Here is a 22,782-nt window from a genome sequence, read left to right as displayed (position 1 = left end):
TTGTAACGCACCCACACAAAAAAGGACTAACGTGTCAACTGACAGTTACAGTGGAAACATCGGACAGCTTGCGGTTCAAGCAAGGGCAGTGTCGAAAGCTGATTGGTCCAGGACTCCAGCCTCTTACACAATCTTGAGTGTATAAAAGACCAGGCAGAGAAAGGAAGGGTGCTTTTTTTGCTGCTGCGCTGTAATAAGACCCGCTTACTTGTAGGCATACAGGGACTGCAGATAAGCCCAGGAAATAAGCGGTTCAAGCAAAGACAATGTCGAAAGCTGATTGGTCCAGGACTCCAGCCTCTTACACAATCTTGAGTGTATAAAAGACCAGGCAGGGGAAGGAAGGGTGCTTTTTTTGCTGCTGCGCTGTAATAAGACCCGCTTACTTGTAGGGATACAGGGACTGAAGATAAGCCCAGGAAAGAAGCGGTTCAAGCAAGGGCAGTGACGAAAGCTGATTGGTCCAGGACTCCAGCCTCTTACACAATCTTGAGTATATAAAAGACCGGGCAGGGGAAGGAAGGGTGCTTTTTTGCTGCTGCGCTGTAATAAGACCTGCTTACTTGTAGGCATACAGGGACTGCAGATAAGCCCAGGAAAGAAGCGGTTCAAGCAAAGACAATGTCGAAAGCTGATTGGTCCAGGACTCCAGCCTCTTACACAATCTTGAGTGTATAAAAGACCAGGCAGGGAAAGGAAGGGTGCTTTTTTTGCTGCTGCACAGACCCGCTTACTTGTAGGAATACAGGGACTGCAGATAAGCCGTCTGTATTAGGTGTTGTTGTAAGAAATAAACAATCTGGTTCTCATTCTATAATTTGGTTCTTTAAGGTTCCCTTATCCTCTATTCGAAACCCACTTAGGATTTCTACAATACGAATTTCAAACATGTACTCCGACTTGAATTAAATTTAACAAGGTCGTTTGCGGAAAGATGTTCAAAGACGAGACAGAAGTCTGAGCTCACTCCTGCTCATTGGATTCTTCACCTTTGTTGATTACTTCTATTTAAATTTGCCACGATGCGGGCTGCACGGTGTCGAGTGGTTAGCGTGCAGGCCACATGGCAAAGGAGACCCGGGTTCGATTCCCCGCTCGGGCATCTCTGTGTGGAGTTTGCATGTTCTTCCCGTGTGTGGGTTTTCTCCGGGTACTCCGGTTTCCTCCCACATTCCAAAAACATGCTAGGTTAATTAGCGACTCCAAATTGTCCATAGGTATGAATGTGAATGGTTGTTTGTCTACATGTGCCCTGTGATTGGCTGGCGACCAGTCCAGGGTGTACCCTGCCTCTCGCTCAAAGACAGCTGGGATAGGCTCCAGCATACCCGCGACCGGGCAGTGAAAGGAAGGGTGCTTTTTTGCAGCCGCGCTGTAATAAGACTCGCTTACTTGTAGGCATACAGGGACTGCAGATAAGCCCAGACGTCTGTATTGGGTGTTGTTGTCAGGAATAAACAATCTGGTTCTCATTCTACAATTTGGTTCTTTAAGATTCCCTTATCCTCTATTCGAAACCCACTTAGGATTTCTACAATACGAATTTCAAACATGTACTCCGACTTGAATTAAATTTAACAAGGTCATTTGCGGAAAGATGTTCAAAGACGAGACATAAGTTTCAGCGACCTTTTAGTCAACCGTTATGTATGCAAGCATATAATCTGCGTAACCTTTAAAGTGAACAAAATAGAGACAAAGTGTTAACTGTGAGAACGTGTGTAATTAAGCACACTGTTATGCCCCTTTAATGTCTGCTCAAAGAAGAACAATAAAGCCCTTTGAATGAAATTAGAAACAGATGCCCACACATGATGAGCACAGGAGTAATGAATAATTCAGCGCATCCTGTTGATATTGCTTTTGCTGCCGTATCACAATGTCTACATCTAACTGTTAGAATATGAACACTGACATTATTGCTTTTTTTTTTCAAAACAATCACTGGGGAAAACAATGACATATCAGGCACGAGGGCCCTTTTAAATGTGCTGTACCATAATGAATCCAAATAATGATGCGATTGTTACGTTTATAGTGTAACTAAATAATTACTCAATATTTTGACAGTTTTCCCACAGGACTGCGATCTATTTGTGGTGATGGTGGGTCAGGGGTAGGGGTAATTTGTATGTTTAACCATACTGCATTTGATTTGATGCTGTTGGAAAGAGGCAGGGTACACCCTGGACTGGTCGCCAGCCAATCACAAACAACCATTCACACTCACATTCATACCTATGGACAATTTGGATTCGCCAATTAACCTAGCATGTTTTTGGAATGTGGGAGGAAACCGGAGTACCCGGAAAAAACCCACACATGCACGGGGAGAACATGCAAACTCCACACAGAGATAGCCGAGAGTGGGATTGAACACGGTGTGCGAGTGGTTAGCGTGCAGGCCACATGGCAAAGGAGACGTGGGTTCGATTCCCCGCTCTGGCATCTCTGTGTGGAGTTTGCATGTTCTTCCCATGTGTGGGTTTTCTCCGGGTACGCCAAATGGCGATGGGCAACAGGTGTGCAGACCAGGGGAACAAGGCAGGAGTCTGCTGCAGGATAAAGAAGAAACAACAGGGGACAGCAGACCAAAACAAGTGCACCCCCCCCCCCCAGATTCATTTTTAAAATAAATTAAAAAAATTAAAACTGCCTTTTTCTGCTTTTAAACACATCACCGAGTGGTTAGCACGTAGACCTCACAGCTAGGAGACCAGGGGTTCAATTCCACCCTCAGCCATCTCTGTGTGGAGTTTGCATGTTCTCCCCGTGCATGCGTGGGTTTTCTCCGGGTACTCCGGTTTCCTCCCACATTCCAAAAACATGCTAGGTTAATTAGCGACTCCAAATTGTCCATAGGTATGAATGTGAGTGTGAATGGTTGTTTGTCTATATTGTAGAAATCCCCCCCCTGAGGACTCTAAGTGGGTTTCGAGTAGAGGATAAGGGAATCTTAAAGAACAAAATCATAGACTGAGAACCAGATCGTTTATTCCTGGCAACAATACCTAATACAGACATCCAGGCTTATCTGCAGTCCCTGTATACCTGCAAGTAAGCGGGTCTTATTACAGCGCAGCTGCAAAAAAAGCACCCTTCCTTTCCCTGTATGAAAGTATGAATGTGAGTGTGAATGGTTGTTTGTCTATATGTGCCCTGTGATTGGCTGGCCACCAGTCCAGGGTGTACCCCACCTCTCGCTCAAAGACAGCTGGGATAGGCTCCAGCATACCCTTCGTGAGGACAAGCGGTACAGAATTTGGATGGATGGCCAGGACACAAGAAACCGTTACTCACTAAATATTGGGACTTTATTGCTGATCGCAGATTGCCAGTATTTGAAAGTGGTACTGAGCCAAATGCAGTAGAACCACTCAGTGATTAAGGGTGCAGACAAGTCCGAACATCTGTGTGGGTTGATCTGACAAACCTTAAAGTTGATCAAATGTAAAATTACCACAGCTTCTGTTTGGACATCAACAAGTATTAAGCAGCTGTTTAACACAGATGGAAAAAAAAAACACTTGCTGACTTGGGGAACACCCAGGTAGGTTGGATTGCAAGGTGTGCATAAAGCACTTCATGTGCGCTTCCAGTAATGCCTTGCACACTGTCACTCCCATATTACTGTATTATAATCCATAGTAGCAATGCCATAGTTCAGTCTTTTCTCGGTTATACAGTGAACACATTTAACTCTCATAAATTGCTTGTCGAAGTTCTGACTGTAACTGACTTGAAATGTCTCGTCTTCAGGGTGACCTCGGCGGTACCCGGACACTGCAGAAAAAATGGACCACCTTCCAAAAAGCCCGTCTGGACTGTTCCCTCCCTGAACGTCACGTCTCCTTCAACAACCTCCGGGCTGTCTTTACACTGCCGGGACAGGACTGGAGGGGTACTACTTTTTTTGGCATCTTCCATGCTCAGTGGTAAGTGGAGAGATCAATATACATAAGATACATTTGTTTGATTCTGTGGCACGGTGGTCTAGTGGTTAGCGCGCAGACCTCACAGCTAGGAGACCAGGGTTCAATTCCACCCTCGGGCCATCTCTGTGTGGAGTTTGCATGTTCTCCCCGTGCATGCGTGGGTTTTCTCCGGGTACTCCGGTTTCCTCCCACATTCCAAAAACATGTTAGGTTAATTGGCGACTCCAAATTGTCCATAGGTATGAATGTGAGTGTGAATGGTTGTTTGTCTATATGTGCCCTGTGATTGGCTGGCGACCAGTCCAGGGTGTACCCCGCCTCACGCCCGAAGACATATGGGATAGGCTCCAGCACCCCCCGCGACCCTTGTGAGGAAAAGCGGTAGAAAATGAATGTCATTTATTTCATTTATTTTATTTTCATGTATTCATTTATTTTATTTTATTATCATTTATTAATAATATAATATATATAATAATATATATTATTAATAAATTAATTATAAATTATAAAATACATTAATAAATTATTAAAAAAGTAAATTAATTAATTAATTAACAATGTATTATTAATTATTAATAATTTATTTATTTATCATTTATTTTATTTTATTTTGTTAGTCATTTATTTTATTTTATTTTTTTACATACACTACTCAGAAAAAGTGAAATTTCAGGATAAGCCTAAAATTCCCTATTACTTTTACAAGTGAATTTAATCCTCAGTTAACCTTTAACTGCACCTGTCCAAATGTTCAAAAGTGTTCATCCTTTCACTTGTGATAGCTGAGAGGAGATTCGAGGAGTCATTTTTGTACCTCGCTGTGTTCATGACTCATTTGTTAACAAAGGGAAATATGGTGCAAGGGCATTCCCTCCTTTAAGGAAAGCTGGGACGGTCCCTCTCTGGAGGCACTGCTCTTTGAATGGACACTATTCCTCATTGATATATCATCACATTGCAAAGTGAACCAGCTTTGAACTTAAAGCTTTGTTTCTTCATTCAGTTCCTACTACCATTGAAAAGAAGATTAATCTTTTTTTTTTCCCCTGTGACTTACTGGGGATTCTGTCAAGTCCCCTCACTTTGATAGAGATAACATTAAGATAATTGGATTATATAAACAATGACTTACAGTTTAAGCCGTGATCTGAAGAAATCTGTTCGCTTTTTGGCATGCTGAGACACAAGTGTGTGTCCTGAGCTTTGACGCCATCATATTGAACCCAGGAGCTATCTTTTAGTAACAGGAACTGCACTTACGTCACATAAACGCCACTTGGGTTATTACCAAACATGGTTCTGTGCATAACAACGAAATAATTCTGTCACAGCAGAAATTAAAATGTGTCAACCTGGCAACTACTCCTGCTGACTTTAAACAAAGTGTACTTATTTAAAGATACTGTTACACTGGGTGGCACTCGTGCCAGGTGTTGACGACCCCAGAGCAGAGAGTGAGGCAAATATAGTAAAAAGGAAACACAAATTACAACAAAAGACGGCAGTGACAGAAGGTCAAAGGGAAGCTAAAAGTACAAACAAAAGAGTACAAAGTAGCAAATAAGGATCTACAAAGTGGCTCAACTACTTACAGACAGAAGGCGGCAAAGTACAAGTTACAAGGCAGAGAAACAAAAGGTCAGGAGTAAAAATGACGAGGCATGACAAGGTAAACATCTGACAGGGGAATATTGGAAATGGAGTGGTATATGAAGGCAAAAAGGCGATGGGCAACAAGTGTGCAAACCAGGGGAACAAGGCAGGAGTCTGTTGCAGGATGAAGAAGAAACAACAGGGGGGCAGCAGACCAAAACAAGTGCAGATCATGACGATAGTGTGAAAAGATATTCTGATTATTTATATATAACCCCCCCCCTCCCCCGATTCATTTTTTAAATAAATGTAAATCATTAAAACTGCCTTTTTCTACCGAGTGGTTAGCACGTAGACCTCACAGCTAGGAGACCAGGGTTCAATTCCACCCTCGGCCATCCCTCGGGTTTTCTCCGGGTACTCCGGTTTCCTCCCACATTCCAAAAACATGCTAGGTTAATTAGCGACTCTAAATTGTCCATAGGTATGAATGTGAGTGTGAATGGTTGTTTGTCTATATGCGCCCTGTGATTGGCTGGCGACCAGTCCAGGGTGTTCCCCCGCCTCTCGCCCGAAGACTGAAGCTGGGATAGGCTCCAGCACCCCCGCGACCCTCGTGAGGAAAAGCGGTAGAAAATGAATGAATGAATAAACACATCACAACAAATTATTATATAATAGTATGTTTTGCAAGTGTATTAGAATGCATTTGTTTATGTCCCGTTTAATGCCAGTACACTTGTGTTCTGTTTTGGTGCCGCATGAGTGAGGTTTGATGAACTCCTTTTGGTTCGTGTCGTGTAAGTGTGTAAATGTCAAGCTAATTGACGGCACATAAAGAGTTATTCCTTAAGCCAATTAGCGTTAGTGTGTTTTATGCAGTACATACCCCTGGTCTTTCTATGGCTTGCAGGATGTGCCGCAGCACAGCAGGTGAAACGTCACATTTTCCCCACAACGGGGGGATGACAGCTAATCCGTCTCTCTCCTTTTTACGCCGCCGCACATCACTAACTCCTCGCCTTGCCTGGTAATGTTTCAGGGGTGACGTGGACGTGTCGGCCGTGTGTCAGTACCAGATCAGTGATGTGAAGAAGGTGTTTGAAGGATCCTACAAGGAATACAGGGAGTCATCCCAGAGGTGGGGACGCTACACTGGACCCGTCCCGAACCCACGGCCTGGATCGGTAAGAAACATGAACGTCACATATAGTTATTATTGAAGGGGATATTGAAAGGGAGGTGAGATGTGGTGATGCAGTGATGGTGGAAACAGCATGAAAAGCTATTAGTGTAATGATGCAGGATGACAAGACCTGCACAGAAAGTGCTTTAATGGCAGGGGGAGGTGAGTAAAAAGAACAAGCAAAAAGGACGAAGGGCATGCTAAAATGCTTTCTCCTCTGCTTCTCTTTTCTTCATGGTCACTCCGGCCTCTGGTGACTTTCCCTCTTGACATCTTTCTCCTCCCTCTTATCTACTTCTCTTCTCCCTTGGCTCTCTTGCTTCGTCTGTCTGTGCTCCAGTGTATAACGAACTCAGACAGGGAGAGTGGCTACAACAGCTCTCTGCAGTTACCCGATGCAACACTCAACTTTGCCAAGAAGCACCCGCTGATGGAGGACAAAGCACTGGCTCGCCCTCTACTTCTCACCAAGGGTGCCAACTTCACAAGGCTGGTGGTGGATCGGGTTACTGGTCTGGACCAAAGAGCATACAACGTTCTCTTCATTGGCACAGGTACAATAATTAATCAAAAAATAATATTGTAGGATATTTTTAGGGGTGTGGCCAGCACACTTTTTGTGCAATTTTTGTGAGCGTCGCAGTCTGGCGCAGCGCAGCGCACCCACACCCCCATCCCTCCCACCGGTGCAAGTGGGATAGAGGGAGGAGAGAAAGCATGAGAAGGTTTAACACATCCGAGTGTAATCTTAACCTATCAAATGACCACCTCTTAAACCTTTAAATGCGAAGGGCCCACTGGACTGTGCATCAGAGACCAGGGTGTGGACAGCACACTTTACAATTTTTGTGAGAGGGAGGAGAGAAAGCATGAGAAGGTTTAACACATTCGAGTGTAATCTTAACCTATTAAATGACCACTTTTTAAACCTTTAAATGCGAAGGCCCACTGGACTGTGCATCAGAGGCCAGGGTGTGGCCAGCACACTTTACAATTTTTGTGAGCGGGAGGAGAGAAAGCATGAGAAGGTTTAACACATCCGTGTGTGAGCTTAACCTATCAAATGACCACCTCTTAAACCTTTGAATGCGAAGGGCCCACTGGACTGTGCATCAGAGGCCAGGGTGTGGCCAGCACACTTTACAATTTTTGTGAGAGGGAGGAGAGAAAGCATGAGAAGGTTTAACGCATCCGTGTGTGATCTTAACCTATCAAATGACCACCTCTTAAACCTTTAAATGCGTAGGGACCACTGGACTGTGCATCAGAGGCCACAACGTGTGTCACCATGTAGACCTGACAGTCACATTAAACACAGCAGCAGGCTAATCCAGCCATCGTGATCCACCTGCATTCATGCTGTGTCGTCGCCAAATAGGAGAACCTTTGATGATATATTCTCCTCATTCTCCTTGCATGTGTGCCCTCTTTTCAAATCACGTTAAGAGTAAAGATCAGGTCCGGCTTTAAGCTAGGGCAAGGGGGACTACGCAAGGGGCAAGGGGCAATTAGCTTTTCCCCCCAAATAATTATTGAAGTGAACACTGACACATGACATACACTGCAACTCACCAGTAAACGGTCATGACAGTCGAGCAGTTTGGACCACAGAAGCTTGGGAGACATGTGCAAAAAAGTGAACTAATAAGCAATGTTATTTTACCTTTGTGTTGTTGAGCAGGCACACACTATATTTTTTTATGGCATGGGCTGCAAGTCTCATTTTTATGGACCCTAGTCAACATTTTTAATTATTTTTTAGGAGCACATATGTAACGAAGGAGCACCTGCACATACAGGGACGCACTGGTTCCCTCATCATACAAGCGAGAGAGTACCTTATTTAAATGAGCAGCAGGTAGTATTTGTTAAAGAGATGAACATAAAGTGCCTGCGGCAGTAGACTAAGACAGGTACTAGCATCAGGCAAGGTGGCAGAAAACAACACACCATATGGCCACATTTCTGCTGGGTTTCAATTAAGTGCTTGATTTGCATTGCCGAGATTCATCTTCATGCATCAAAGGAAATGTCAGCGTATGTGCAACATAATTAATATCCCTCGTCAGTGGCCATTCTGACCCATGTGCAGGATTTTTTTTTAATCATTCACTATCTTAATCGACTGAGATAACAAATTCTGGGTAGGTACCGCTTTTCCTAGGGAGCCTATCCCAGCTGTCTTTGGGCGAGAGGCGCGGGTACACCCTGGACTGGTCGCCGGCCAATCACAGGGCACATATAGACAAACAACCATTCACACTCACATTCATACCTATGCACAATTTGGAGACGCTAATTAACCTAGCATGTTTTTGGAATGTGGGAGGAAACCGGAGTACCCGGAGAAAACCCACGCATGCACAGGGAGAACATGACAATTCCACACAGAGATGGCCGAGGGTGGGATTGAACTCGGGTCTCCTAGCTGTGAGGTCTGTGCGCTAACCACTCGACCCCCGTGCAGCCCTCTTTTAAATTCATTAATTCATTCATTTTCTACCGCTTTTTCCTCACGAGGGTCGCGGGGGTGCTGGAGCCTATCCCAGCTGTCTTCGGGCAAGAGGCGGGGTACACCCTGGACTGGTCGCCAGCCAATCACAGGGCACATATAGACAAACAACCATTCACACTCACATTCATACCTATGCACAATTTGGAGTCGCTAGCATGTTTTTGGAATGTGGGAGGAAACCGGAGTACCCGGAGAAAACACACGCATGCACGGGGAGAACATGAAAAATTCCAAAACAGAGATGGCCGAGAGTGGAATTGAACTCGGGTCTCCTAGCTCTGAGGTCTGCGCGCTAACCACTAGACCGCCGTGCAGCCCTCTTTTAAATTATAAAAGGTAATTCACCACCAATTAATGATCATGTAAGACGATCATTAATCGGAGCTACAATTATGGTGCGTTCAAGGACCCCCCAAAAAATTGCGAAATCTCAATGCTTGATGAAATATTTTTTTTTTTTTTTTTTTATGCAGAATCCCTCCTCCCCAAAAAAAAAACCTGGGAATACGATCACCAAAATATTATGTATATGCATATGTACGTTTATGTATCTTAATCATGAGCGACTGAGATAACAAATTCTGGGTAGTGTGACTTTGAATGCAGCCTGTCTCATGAATGAGTGGAGAGCTACTACTTACCATTCCGATCACTGGTGGTGGTAAAGTGACTATGCCGTGTGACTGTGGAGAAGCAGCGGACTCGGGGCATCTCTGCTGGCAACACACACACACACACACACATAAGGAAACAGATGAGCACACTTCTTGCATTAGTACGCACACACACACACACACACACACACACACCTTGCAATGCATGTTTTTCCGAAGCCAAGTGCCGTCATTCCCACTCGTTGTGCTTCACAGCACAAACTCAACAGGGCCCTTGGCAGACGAGGGCTCATTGTGCCAATTGGGCTTGCGGGCTTGATTAGCTATGAGCTGCAACATAGCAAGAGCTGATGAGAAAAGTGAGAGAGGGAGCGCTTGTCGAGTGTTTTTTTTTCCCCCCCCAACAAGATGGGGGCGTGGTCATGTGCCTGCTGCAGTGCCTGTAACAAATTCTTTAAAATACAGCTTGTACCTCATAGTACCTCACTGAAAGTGTACCGATTCATAATGCTCATTGCATTTACTACTCCTTTTACAGCTCAGGGTTGGATGCAGAGGGTGGTGATCCTGGGCTCTGAAGCCCATGTGATAGAAGAAATCCAGCTGTTTGAGACCGCCCAGCCCATAGACAGCCTGACCATTTCCCACTCCAAGGTAAAATACACTGTGTGCATGTTTAGATATGTTTAGAAAGCTACTGTATGTCTAAAAAAAAGATATGGTATCACCCACAGTCCAAGCAGACGTAGACGTATTTGAGCAATCAGTATAGATTTATACAGTAGGACCCCGTGGGGGTTACTATTCTCCTTTGATTTAGGTTCAACATTTGCAATAAAAGTGACTATAACAACTGTTGAATGAGATTCAACTCCAGAACCCTTCCCTTCAATTGCGATTGTTTACTCACTACACATTCTAGGTTTAAGTCCTAAAATTTAAAATTATTTTAAAATAAAAAATTATCCCAGCCAATCACAGGGCACATATAGACAAACAACCATTCACACTCACATTCATACCTATGGACAATTTGGAGTCGCTAATTAACCTAGCATGTTTTTGGAATGTGGGAGGAAACCGGAGTACCCGGAGAAAACCCACGCATGCACGGGGAGAACATGCAAACTCCACACAGAGATGGCCGAGGGTGGAATTGAACCCGGGTCTCCTAGCTGTGAGGTCTGCGTGCTAACCACTCGACCGCCGTGCAGCCCTCTTTTAAATTCATTCATTCATTTTCTACCGCTTTTCCTCACGAGGGTCGCGGGGGGTGCTGGAGCCTATACCAGCTGTCTTCCAGCGAGAGGCAGGGTACACCCTGGACTGGTGGCCAGCCAATCACAGGGCACATATAGACAAACAACCATTCACACTCACATTCATACCTATGGACAATTTGGAGTCGCCAATTAACCTAGCATGTTTTTGGAATGTGGGAGGAAACCGGAGTACCCGGAGAGAAAACCCACAAGGGTGGAATTGAACCCCGGTCTCCTAGCTGTGAGGTCTGCGCGCTAACCACTCGACCACCGTGCAGACCTCTTTTGAATTATGAAAGGCAATTCACCACCAATTAATGATCATGTAAGACGATCATTAATCGGAGCTACAATTATGGTGCGTTCAAGGACTGCCAAACAGAGTGCGAAATCTCAATGCTTGATGAAAAAAAACACTGAAGCATAAAAAAAAATTTAATTTTTTTTTTATGCAGAATTCCCTGCTGCTAAAAAAGCTGGGAATACGATCACCAAAATATTACGTATATGTATGTGTATATGTTTTTGTGCAGGTACTAAAATGTAATGAATTGTCCAATTATGATCATTTTCATCATTGTACTCAATTACAGAATCAGTCCACTTTTTTTTTTAACTGTCTGACATTAACAATCATAGATGCTTTGACAAACTCGACGCCATTGATCGGCAATTGTCGTGTTATTTCATCAATAATCCAAAACCATCTCACAGTAGCAGTAATTACAATCTTTCACCACAATGGAGAGAATTCATCCTGTGCCACTTTATTGTCTCCGTTTTGCTTTGCCCTGTCATGTGGACAGGGCAACCCCCCCCCCCCCCCCCCCCCCCGCCATATCAATGTGTCGTTTAGTGGACAAGCCTACTGTTTATCTCATTTTATTGCAGCTTTCGTGAAACAAGTGCAACCCAGATTGGATTGGAAAAGAGGGTCGTGGGCTAAATGTTATTGTAATTGAGAGCGATTATCCCATTATCTTCTCCACCCCTGAAATGAGTCTCTCTCTCTCTCTTTTTGTCTCTCTGTATGTTTATCTTTCTTCTCCCTATTCATCATTCGTCTCTGATGGACTGGTGTTTTTTCTCTCTCATTGTCTCTCATCAGAAGTACGTGTACATCGGCTCCAGATCAGAAGTTCTCCAGTTGCCTTTAGCCAACTGCAGCCGCTATCAGTCTCAGCCAGACTGTCTGCTCGCCCGAGACCCCTACTGTGCTTGGGACAGTGAGGGCCGAGCCTGTGTGCGCATTGACCTCCATCGAGGGTAAGAATATTAAGGCAAAAGCCCAATAAATTATGTATTTAATCTTAATGAAGAATATCATCAAATATAGCCAAAAGTGTATCAGCGTACTTATCAGCAAACGTAGCCTGAATTTTTGGTTATAGGTGACATAATGACTCCACTACTATACCAAAATATTTGAATTATATTCTGGCAGTATTACTTTTTCCTAACTTTTTTTTTTTCTCATGATATTTTAACTTTTTTTTGTTAATTTTTTTATTTTATTTGATAATTTATTCTATTATTAATTTATATTATGGCTTTATTGTTGAGAAATTATTTTCTCTCAAAAAAAATTTAAATTAATATTTCTGTTAATATTACAACTTTTTTCTATAAAATTATCACTCTTTTCTTCAACTTTTTTGTTGGGATTTTTTTTCCTGTTTAATTATTGTATTCTTTAAAAAAAAAAAAAAACAACCACAGAGTGCAAATGACACCCGGGCGGGCCACACTTTGGACACCCCTGTATCAAACTAATGCTGAATAAAAGAGTTTTATTTATGAATTGACATTATAGCAATAACTTTATTTTTTTTCTCTTGATATTTTAACTTTTTTTTGTTTTATTGTTAATTTATTCTCAAAATATTATGTCTTTATTGTTGAGAAATTATTACTTTCTCTCAAACAATTTTTTAAATTAATATTTCTGTTAATATTTCAACTTTATTTCCATTCAATTACCACTTTTTTCTTCAATTTTTTGTTGGGATTTTTTTTCCTGTTTTAGTATTGTATTCTTTTAAAAAAAATAAAAACAAAAAACAAAAAAAAAACCACAGAGTGCAAATGGCACCCGGGTTTTATTTATGAATTGACATTATAGCAATAACTTTATTTTTTTTCTTGTGATATTTTAACTTTTTTTTGTTTTATTGTTCATTTATTCTCAAAATATTATGGCTTTATTGTTGAGAAATTATTACTTTCTCTCAAACAATTTTTTTAAATTAATATTTCTGTTAATATTCCAACATTTTTTCCATACAATTACCACTGTTTTCTTCAATTTTTTCTTAGGACTTTTTTTCCTGTTTAAGTATTGTATTCTTTAAAAAAATATATAAAAATAAAAAAAAACACCCGGGGGGGGGCACACTTTGGACACCCCTGTATCAAACTAATGCTGAATAAAAGAGTTTTATTTATGAATTGACATTATAGCAATAAACAGCAATAAATAATACTGCATATCATAGTAAAGATGTGATTCTAATATTGGTAAATATAGCATATACAGTACGCATGTACATACACATAACTGATCCTACGTTGTCTATAGTGCACTTTAGAAATGGGAACTGTTTTTCCTCCAGGTCCACATCCTCCCTGTCACAAGACCTCATGCTGGAAAGGTTCAGCCGAGGAAAAGCCAAGTTTGATAAGCCCGTCTCCATCCCGAGCCCCGGTGAGTGAAGGAGTATGCCTCAGCAGTGACCCCATGTGGTAGTTGAATGTCAGTGCATGCATGTACTGTACTTGTAGCTGAATACATTGATTTAAGTGGATGAGAGCTTCCTGGTGTAGAATATGAATTTGAATAATTATGGATGAAATTAAAACCTTCTCTATTGCCTTTCCCGTGTCTCTGTAGAGCACTCTCGCCTTCGGAACATCACAGTGGTGGTGGGGTCGGATATGGTGCTGCCCTGCCAGCTGATCTCCAACCTCGCTCAGCCCTTCTGGGTCGTCAATGACCGTGAGCTCCTTCTTGGTGACCCCGAAGCCGGAGGGCCACGATTCGACCAAACCCTTAAAGCTCTTGTCGTGCCGGAAGCTGGTCAGATCCAAGCCGGGCGTTACATCTGCTATTCCGAGGAGCAGGGTGTGAAGTTTCAAACGGAGCGCTACCAGGTGGCTGTAGTTGCAAGCGCACCCGTTTTTATGGAGGCCCGGGCTCCGGATAGTCGTATGGGGCTTTTCTGGGTGCTGGTGATCACGCTCGGCGCGGCGTGTCTGCTGCTCCTGGTGGCGGCGCTTTATTTACGTAGGAGACTGAAACTAGCTCTTGGAAAGGGGGCTGATATGAAACCTCTTGAAAGTACCCTGGTCTATCCGATCACTTTACCGAAGGAACCGCCTACTTTTGTGCCCAGCAAAATGCCCACCGACGAGGACCGTTTCTGGGAAACGGGCGCAAATTATTACTACTCAGACGGCTCGCTTAAAATTGTTCCTGGTCACGCTCTCGGGCCCAATAGCGTCGGCAGCACGGCGTCACCCAGCGCCATTCCGGGCCAGCCCATCCACTCCCCCAGCCGTCTCAGTCTCACCAACATCCGGGGTTCCGGTAGCAACGGCTACATCCGGCTGAACCTGAGCACAGCCGGGGAGGAGAGGGCTAGCGGGGCTTGCGCTGGTGGCGGCGGCGGCGGCGGCGTGCTGGGCGGCCTCGGCATGAGCGGGAACGACTATTCGAGCCCCTTCAAGGAGGAGCTGAGGCGCACCCTGCAGCAGAGGAGCGTTCTCCCCGATGCCAATCCAGAGGAGTCGTCGGTGTAGGCTTTGTCGTTTTTTTTTTTTTGAGGTGGAGAAAAACAAAAACAACCAAACTACCTCGCTCCTTTGGAGGATGCCTGCTCTGTCTTTTGAGTGACACGTTGTCACCCCCCCCCCCCAATCCCCCCCAGCGCGCTCTTTCGCTCGCCCTGCCGATTGCCTGTCTGGCTTCACTGTAGACTTTTATAGCATGTTAAATATAGACTCCGACACCCTTTATTCGCTAACATGCACTCCGATAATTATAAGCCTTGGACTTTCTCTGCTTCCACTGTGCGATGGCCATTTGTCCAAACTGTGATTGAATGCACCGTAGGCATGATAACCCAACATGGTGGATGGACGGCGTGATCTCGAATTCCGATAACAAAAATCCTGTACTTTTGAGACTTTTTTCCCGATTTTACTGCACTTAAAACAGGAAGCATGTCTTCCTTTTTTTTGTATTAAGCGAGCCAAGAGAAGACGAATTAATGCTGAAGCAAGACAACAATCATACTTTTGTAGGAGGAGCTTATACGTGGAAAAAAAAAAGAATGAAAGAATGAACGCCATGCTTTGTTTTTTTTCCGCTTTTTATTCCAATCCCAGTTTGTTTTTGGAAATAAGTCATTTCTCGATATTGTTATGTATTATTTCTCGAGCACCACTTCAGTGTTCGTACGCTTTGTCAAGTGACTGAAGTCCTTACATTCCGAACTGCACCCTGCACGGTGACCTTCAAAAGCACCTTCGACTGTGCATGAGACGCCACACTTTTTTTTTTTTTTTTTGGAACTCTTTTGTATATTTTCCTCGGAATTGCATTGAGCAATAAGACAAAAGATGCACGCTTTTATTTCATTCCGAAGTGGAGTTTGACGGCAAAGACAACAAGCATGGAGAATGTAGTTGAACCCTCGCTGTTGAGACTGCTGTGGATTTTAAAAAAAAAAAAAAAAAGTGCTTTATGTTGTCTTATGTTTGATGACCTTGCACCGCAAAGAGGGAAAACTGCCACGCTTAATGCTTTGAATGTCAACAATCCCGGACTAGTTTTTTTGTGACAGGACTTCATGAGTCCTTGCTTATATTATATTTTGCCGACATGGCGGTGAAGGAATACGTGAAGGACTGGGTCTCGCTCCCATGCTGACAGGGTGCACATGAAAAAAGGTGGTGTTAAATGGATTGTATTGGCTCTCTTTGTTTGGTCGGTTCACTCGATGTTTGTCTTTTTTCTCTCTTTACGTTTTATCCAAACAGGGTGGTTTTTATTTTCGGGATGTGTGGGAATGGACTCCGGAGAGCAACACAAGAAGAAAACAAAAGAGAAAAAAAAAATGTGTTAATAACCCACTGTGGCTTAGAAAATGTTTGGAGTATATCGTTAATGAGGTACTTCCAACACTCTAATGTTGCATGACCAACAGTACATATTTCATTATCATTGTACAAATACATACTTTTTGATTGAGCATTTTTGGAATTTTAAATATGAAGTTGTACAGGATTTCATATCATGGCTGCGTTCAATGTTTACTTTTTTGGATAAGCCAAAATAGACTGCAGAAGTTATTATTTAATTTGACAATTTTTTTTTTCTGATTCAGATAAATGTTAAAAACTCAGCTGTCCGTCCATTTTGTGCATATTTTATCTACAGTTTAAAAAAAAAAAAAAAAAAGTGAGTAATGGAGTTCTTGTGTCCTGTTTACATGTCAGTGATCTCCTTCATTTAATTTCTTCAATCTTCAAGATTGATATACCAAAACTATTCAGTGTCATTTCTTCTTTAAAATAGTTCAGTGGAAAATATGTGTGCACTTCATAGGATTATAATTATCCTGACAATGAAGGTAAAACACATTAATACACATTAATACACTGGTACTTGGTCATGTCTTTTTTTTTTTTTTTTTTCAGTTTTTCCTTCCATTATAAGGCTTTACTTTCTCAGCAGTTTGCAAAAAAAAAAAAAAAAAATACAGCTGACAAAAGAACTATAGGTCCTATGTTTGGGGCAAAAATGCATGTGTGATGTAACTTCTGTGCAATGATTTGATGCTTTCACATTTGTTGGTCACAAAATCCATCGTTCAAGGCTTTAAAATTGTGCTGTTTTATCGAGCTTTTTTCATTTTGTGTTGACATCGGTTTTGAATATCTTATTGATCTTTTATGTTTGTTCTGAAAGTAATGTTAAGTAACTTATTTCTTGTACAAACATGTTGATATTTATTATCACTGTACATAGGCCCTTATTTTTTATATGTGTGTATATACATATATACACAAATAAAAATGATCTACTTGAGTAGTGTGTGGGGTTTCTTTCCTTAAATAATGCAAATGATAATGTTGTCAGGGCTGCACGGTGGTCGAGTGGTTAGCGTGTAGGCCTCACAGCTAGGAGACCAGAGTTCAATTCCACCCTCGGCCATCTCTGTGTGGAGTTTCTATGTTCTCCCCGTGCATGTGTGGGTTTTCTCCGGGTACTCTGGTTTCCTCCCACATTCCAAAAACATGCTAGGTTAATTGTCGACTCCAAATTGTCCATAGGTATGAATGTGAGTGTGAATGGTTGTTTGTCTATATGTGCCCTGTGATTGGCTGGCGACCGGTCCAAAGTTTGTTTACCAACATGTGTACCAACACTTGCAAAAAATGCGACAAACAATGTTGAATAATGAAATTTTTTTATTCTATATTAATAAATGCATACATACATTTACAGGTTTTTAGGAGGAGATCTGGATCATGTGGAATCGAATCTTGGTTGGTCATTTCTGTGTGGTGTCGAGTTTGCATTTGTGAGTGGGTTTTCTCCATGTTACGTTAATTGGCAACTCTTTGAGGTGTGAGTGTGAATGGTTGTCTGTATATGTATATGTATGACTATATATGTGCCCTGCGATTGGTCACAGCAAGTCTAGGGTGTACCCCGCCTCTCGCTCAAAGTTAGCTCGGATAGGCTCCTGCTTAGCCCTTCAACTTTATTGAGGAAATACAAAGTGAATGAATTAGTGGCTGATGATAATGGAATGGTTACAATGGGCTCTAATTTGGGCAGTGATCATTCCGCCCAGCGCCAATTTGGTAGACTGGACTGCGTTCAGAGGGGCACCAAGGGAGGTGTCCACATTTTCAGTTTGGCGTAGTGAAAATTTCGTGACAAAACAGCCCCGCTAAAGGAAAAGAACAGGTAGGTTTTTCAGAGTGTCAGGCACATTTCAATGCAGTAAACAATCACAGCAACCACTATTTAATGTAAGCGTCTGAACCAGGAGTTACATTTTTGTATTAATTGTCCCAACACATCTGATGTCAGATGAAAGACGTCACACTTTATGTAAACTCAACCTGACGTCAGCTTAAAGTATGATGCTAACTAATGACTTAACATCTCTCAGCCAACCACAAACAGCTGTGGCATGCGATACAAAGCACATACATATTCTCATCGGCTTATCTTATCTTATGAATATCATTCAAAGGGAAAAAAGAGAGAAAAAGAAAGGTAGGTTTTTCAGAGTGTCAGGCACATTTCAATGCAGTAAACAATCACAGCAACCACTATTTAATGTAAGCGTCTGAACCAGGAGTTACATTTTTGTATTAATTGTCCCAACACATCTGATGTCAGATCAAAGACGTCACACTTTATGTAAACTCAACCTGACGTCAGCTTAAAGTATGATGCTAACGAATGACTTAACATCTCTCAGCCAATCACAAACAGCTGTGGCATGCGATACAAAGCACATACGTATTCTCATCGGCTTATCTTATCTCATGAATATCATTCAAAGGGAAAAAAGAGAGAAAAAGAAAGGTAGGTTTTTCAGAGTGTCAGGCACATTTCAATGCAGTAAACAATCACAGCAACCACTATTCAATTTTATTTCTCTGTTATAATCTTTATCAGGGCCGGTTTTAGGCAAGCCGATCAGAAACTTTATCATGTACCACATTTTTTTTTCCTAACATTGTTTTTTTTTCACAACATTGACTGTTAACTTTGTGTCCAGCCTTTATTCTGAAGATGTCGATAAAAAACCAACCAGTTAACAAAAGTGATGTAACATATTCAGAGCAAGCAAATGATCCAGGTAGTGATTTTACGTCTTTAAAAGCCACCCAGCAAAACAACATTGTTATCATCAAAACACCAGATTGTGATAATTCCCACAACTTGGGCAGCCCATTGCCAACATTGATAAGATCCGTGTAAACAAGATGGTGGGTTTCACAGATTTGTAGCCGAGAGTTTCATGTAAGGAGCTACAATATCCAGATGGTTTGCTTGTAAACAGCCTCACCCATGCCAAACGTTTTTTATTTGTGAGAAATGAATAGTAATTTCATGGTAAAGTATATTACTTGTGGGATTGTGTGACTTGCTTCCTTTCCCGAAATTCCACTTCAGTCATTTAAAAAGTAGTTTAGTTTTTATTCAGTTGCAGCACTGAGAATATTTGTTTGTTTTTTTCAATCTGCTCTTCAAGATTCTGATGGATGTGGAGGAGAATGAGTCTGTGATCCGATGCCAAGGGAGGACAACAATGGATTATTTGTAGGGGTAAATCGCTGGCTAGAGATGAAAAGTTTCATTTGTCAACACGTGTCAGTCGGTAGACTTTCCATTAGTTTGGAACGCCACACAAAAAGTTGACGAATGAAGCGTCAACGTCTTTTTGACATCATCTAATGGGGGGTCTTTCTATTGTCTCATTAGGCTGCTGTGTCACATTTTGGGTTAAAAACTGGATAAAAGTGTGAAAGTCAGTTCATAGTGCATACTCTTTATTGCTCTACCATATCTTACTTATTGTGTGGAAATATGGGCTAATAACTATAAAAGCAATTTTCACTTGCTGAATGTACTGCAAAAAAGGCCAGTAAGGATAATTCATAATGCCGCCTACAGAGAACTTACTAACTCCTTATTTCTAAAATCACAAATACTTCAACTTGCTGATATAGTTCATCTTCAAACAGCTAAAATAATGCATAAAACTAAAAATAACCAATTACCTAAAAATGTCATCCAATACTTCTCTACAAGAGAGGAGAAATATGATCTCAGGGAAGAAGTACATTTGAAACACTTCTATGCTAGGACTACGTTAAAAAGCCATAGCATTTCAGTATGTGGAATCAAACTATGGAATGGATTGAGTAAGGAAATCAAACAATCGATGAGCCAATTCCAGTATGTCATTGTATGGTCATATCACCTCGTACTTTGGTATGTGACAAAAAAATTACAAAATTAAAAAAAAAAAAAAAAAAACCTTAAACTGTATTATGGAAAGCAGGAAGTGTACAAATGTAACAGTTATTGATTGTAAAAGTACCAGATGGAGGGGTAGGATTTAATAAGCTTTGCTTCTTCCTACTCCTTTTGGACATGTGGAACTGTGAACTGATTATGTGATGCATTCAATTGTAATCTGATGCATGTTCAAATGAAATAAAACCATTACCATTACCATTGTGCTGTTCAAAAAAAACCTCAGTTTGCACTAACATCCACTTTGTAAATGAACACTCATGCTGCACTCATGACAGCCATTACTTCCTCCTCGCTCACCCCCGTCCAAAGGCTGTTTGTTTTTGGCGGCTATCAGCATTTTTTACCCGAGGACTGGAGGACACTTCATGTGCTGGAAGACACAGCCATCCCAAGGAGAGCAGGCATTGTAAGTGTTATCCGAAGTAGCATAAGCTCCAAGACTTTATGAAATCAATGCGCCAAGGCAAGACATTTCGCTAATGTTTTCAGAAATCTAAATACAGTAATATACTGTACTGTTAGTATTACATGTCATCACCAATGTACTTGTTAATGCATGATTACTGCATCACTTAAGTTGTGATAGAAAATGCAAACATTAGTGTGCTGTGGCACCAAAGCAAAGTCTATGTAGTGCCAATATATAACGTGCCTTTTTGAACGCTGTATTTGTTGTCTCAGATGAACGCAACCAGGAAGAGAACCACCCGACAGCAATGCCACCTACACCCAGCAAGCGGTGCCATGTGGGCCCTGTGGAAGGCTGTCATGAGAAGATTAGAGAAGAGCATACTTCATTCATCCACTTGATTAGGAGTGACAAGGAGGTACTTTCACACCAGCGAAGAAGAAGCAGCTAAAAAGTTGTGTAATATAATATGTAATATGTGTATCCTAAATACGGCATTGTGAGCTAGCTGAAATTAACTTGTTTTCTCGTGTTATAATGCATGAAAAAGGGTAAGAAATATATGTTCATGTTTCACATGAGACTGGACAGTCCGAAGTTTCTCAATGGTAAGTAGCTTTAGCATTTTAGCCCGCAGCTCACACAGCTGCAACCCGGGTTCGATTCCCCACTTGGGCATCTCTGTTTTTTTTCCTTCCAATTGGCGGCTATTTGGTTGGTTAATTGGCGGAGCAAAATTGTCCATAGGTGTGAATATAATATGAGTGTGAATGATTGCTTGTCTACTCACTCACTCTTCTGTGTGAGTGGATTTCAGTCACTATTTGTGCAGCTGGTGAATTCCATGCCCAAGAGGATTAAGGCAGTGCTAAAAAAAAAAAACAAAACAACAATGGTACTCACACTAAATATTGACACTTGGGACACAATCTGAACAAGTTTTTTCTCCACGGTGATCAGGTTATTTTCACAGCATTGTGAATCTGTACTGCTTTCCAAAGCTGTACACTGACTACGCTTATTTTATTGAGATAATATAACAGTTGATCCCACCAGACTGCAATCTATTTGTGGTCCAATTGCTGTAATTACTAAAGAATTTTTATTGACCTTGTGGGAAACAAAAAGTAAGCAAAAACATGAAAAGCAAAACAAATATATTTAGAAATATAAGAGTTTTTTAATGTCACAAACAAGACAGAGCTTCCTAGGTGTGATTTTAAAAGAGGGGGTTCTCTAAAAAGGACTAATAAAACCGAAAAAAGTCACTAGATTTTTCACTAGGGGTCTGAATACTCACTAAATATAGCAACAAAATTGCTAAGTTGGAAACACTGATTCCCTCCTGCAAGGTTTTATTTATTAAACAAGGCAAGTTTATTTATAGAGCACCATATGTGCACAAGGTAATTCAAAGTGCTTTACAGAAAAGAAGCTCACTTCATACAACCATTGCATGAAAAAATAAAATAACGTTGAATTCATTAAATTCCATAACTCATTCCATAAAACAAGACAAAACAAAAAAACTGAAGCATGCAGATAATCATTATGTGTGTATTTATGAGCAGGCGTGAACGGGTAGTCTCAAATTAAAGATGGCCGTGTGGAGGTGTATGTTATTATTAGATATTAGTGTCAACGTTTTAGCTTATTTTCTTTACACTTCTTTTGTTGTAGTTTGTTGTTGTGTTTTTGTAAAATTAATTAATGTATTTTAGTTAGTCCGTATTTTATGTTGAAGGCCTGGCTTTATCCTCATTTATTTATTTATTTATTTATTTATTTATTTATTTATTTATTTATTTATTTATTTATTTATTTATTTATTTATTTATATTTATTTATATTTATTTATATTTATTTATATTTATTTATATTTATTTATATTTATTTATATTTATTTATTTATTATTACTATTATTAAGTTATAAATGCTTTTTGTCTGACTCTCCATTCTTGCTTTTGTATATTTTAGCTCTACTTAAAACCTCATCAAGGCCCAAATGTGCAAAATGCATTTTCTACCATTTTTTTCAACTGAGTTTTAATCGGTACGTGTTCATGACTCACATCAGGATTGTGGATGAAAAAAAGTGCAGTTTCCCTTTAAGAAAACCGGAACCGCGGCGGGGTTTGCTGGTCACGCGGTGTATTGTCGCATTACTATTGGACTATTCATATTACGCTAC

General features: G+C 41.2%; 1 protein-coding gene across 2 annotated transcripts in view; it reads left to right on the top strand.

The window, feature by feature from the left end:
- The window catches only part of sema4c (sema domain, immunoglobulin domain (Ig), transmembrane domain (TM) and short cytoplasmic domain, (semaphorin) 4C), a 114,363-nt gene extending 97,056 nt beyond the window's left edge, over positions 1-17,307 (top strand). For both annotated transcript variants that reach the window (XM_058070052.1, XM_058070053.1), the window contains 7 exons: positions 3,760-3,935; positions 6,574-6,718; positions 7,058-7,271; positions 10,385-10,500; positions 12,217-12,374; positions 13,721-13,812; positions 13,999-17,307. In XM_058070052.1, the coding sequence (XP_057926035.1) occupies positions 3,760-3,935; positions 6,574-6,718; positions 7,058-7,271; positions 10,385-10,500; positions 12,217-12,374; positions 13,721-13,812; positions 13,999-14,906 (1,809 nt within the window). In that variant the 3' untranslated portion in view covers positions 14,907-17,307. The remainder of the gene's footprint in view (positions 1-3,759; positions 3,936-6,573; positions 6,719-7,057; positions 7,272-10,384; positions 10,501-12,216; positions 12,375-13,720; positions 13,813-13,998) is intronic.
- The last annotated feature ends 5,475 nt before the right edge of the window (positions 17,308-22,782 follow it).

This window comes from Doryrhamphus excisus, chromosome 4 (genome assembly GCF_030265055.1).
Source record: "Doryrhamphus excisus isolate RoL2022-K1 chromosome 4, RoL_Dexc_1.0, whole genome shotgun sequence".
Lineage (NCBI taxonomy): Eukaryota > Metazoa > Chordata > Actinopteri > Syngnathiformes > Syngnathidae > Doryrhamphus > Doryrhamphus excisus.
This window is presented reverse-complemented; position numbering and strand designations above follow the sequence as displayed.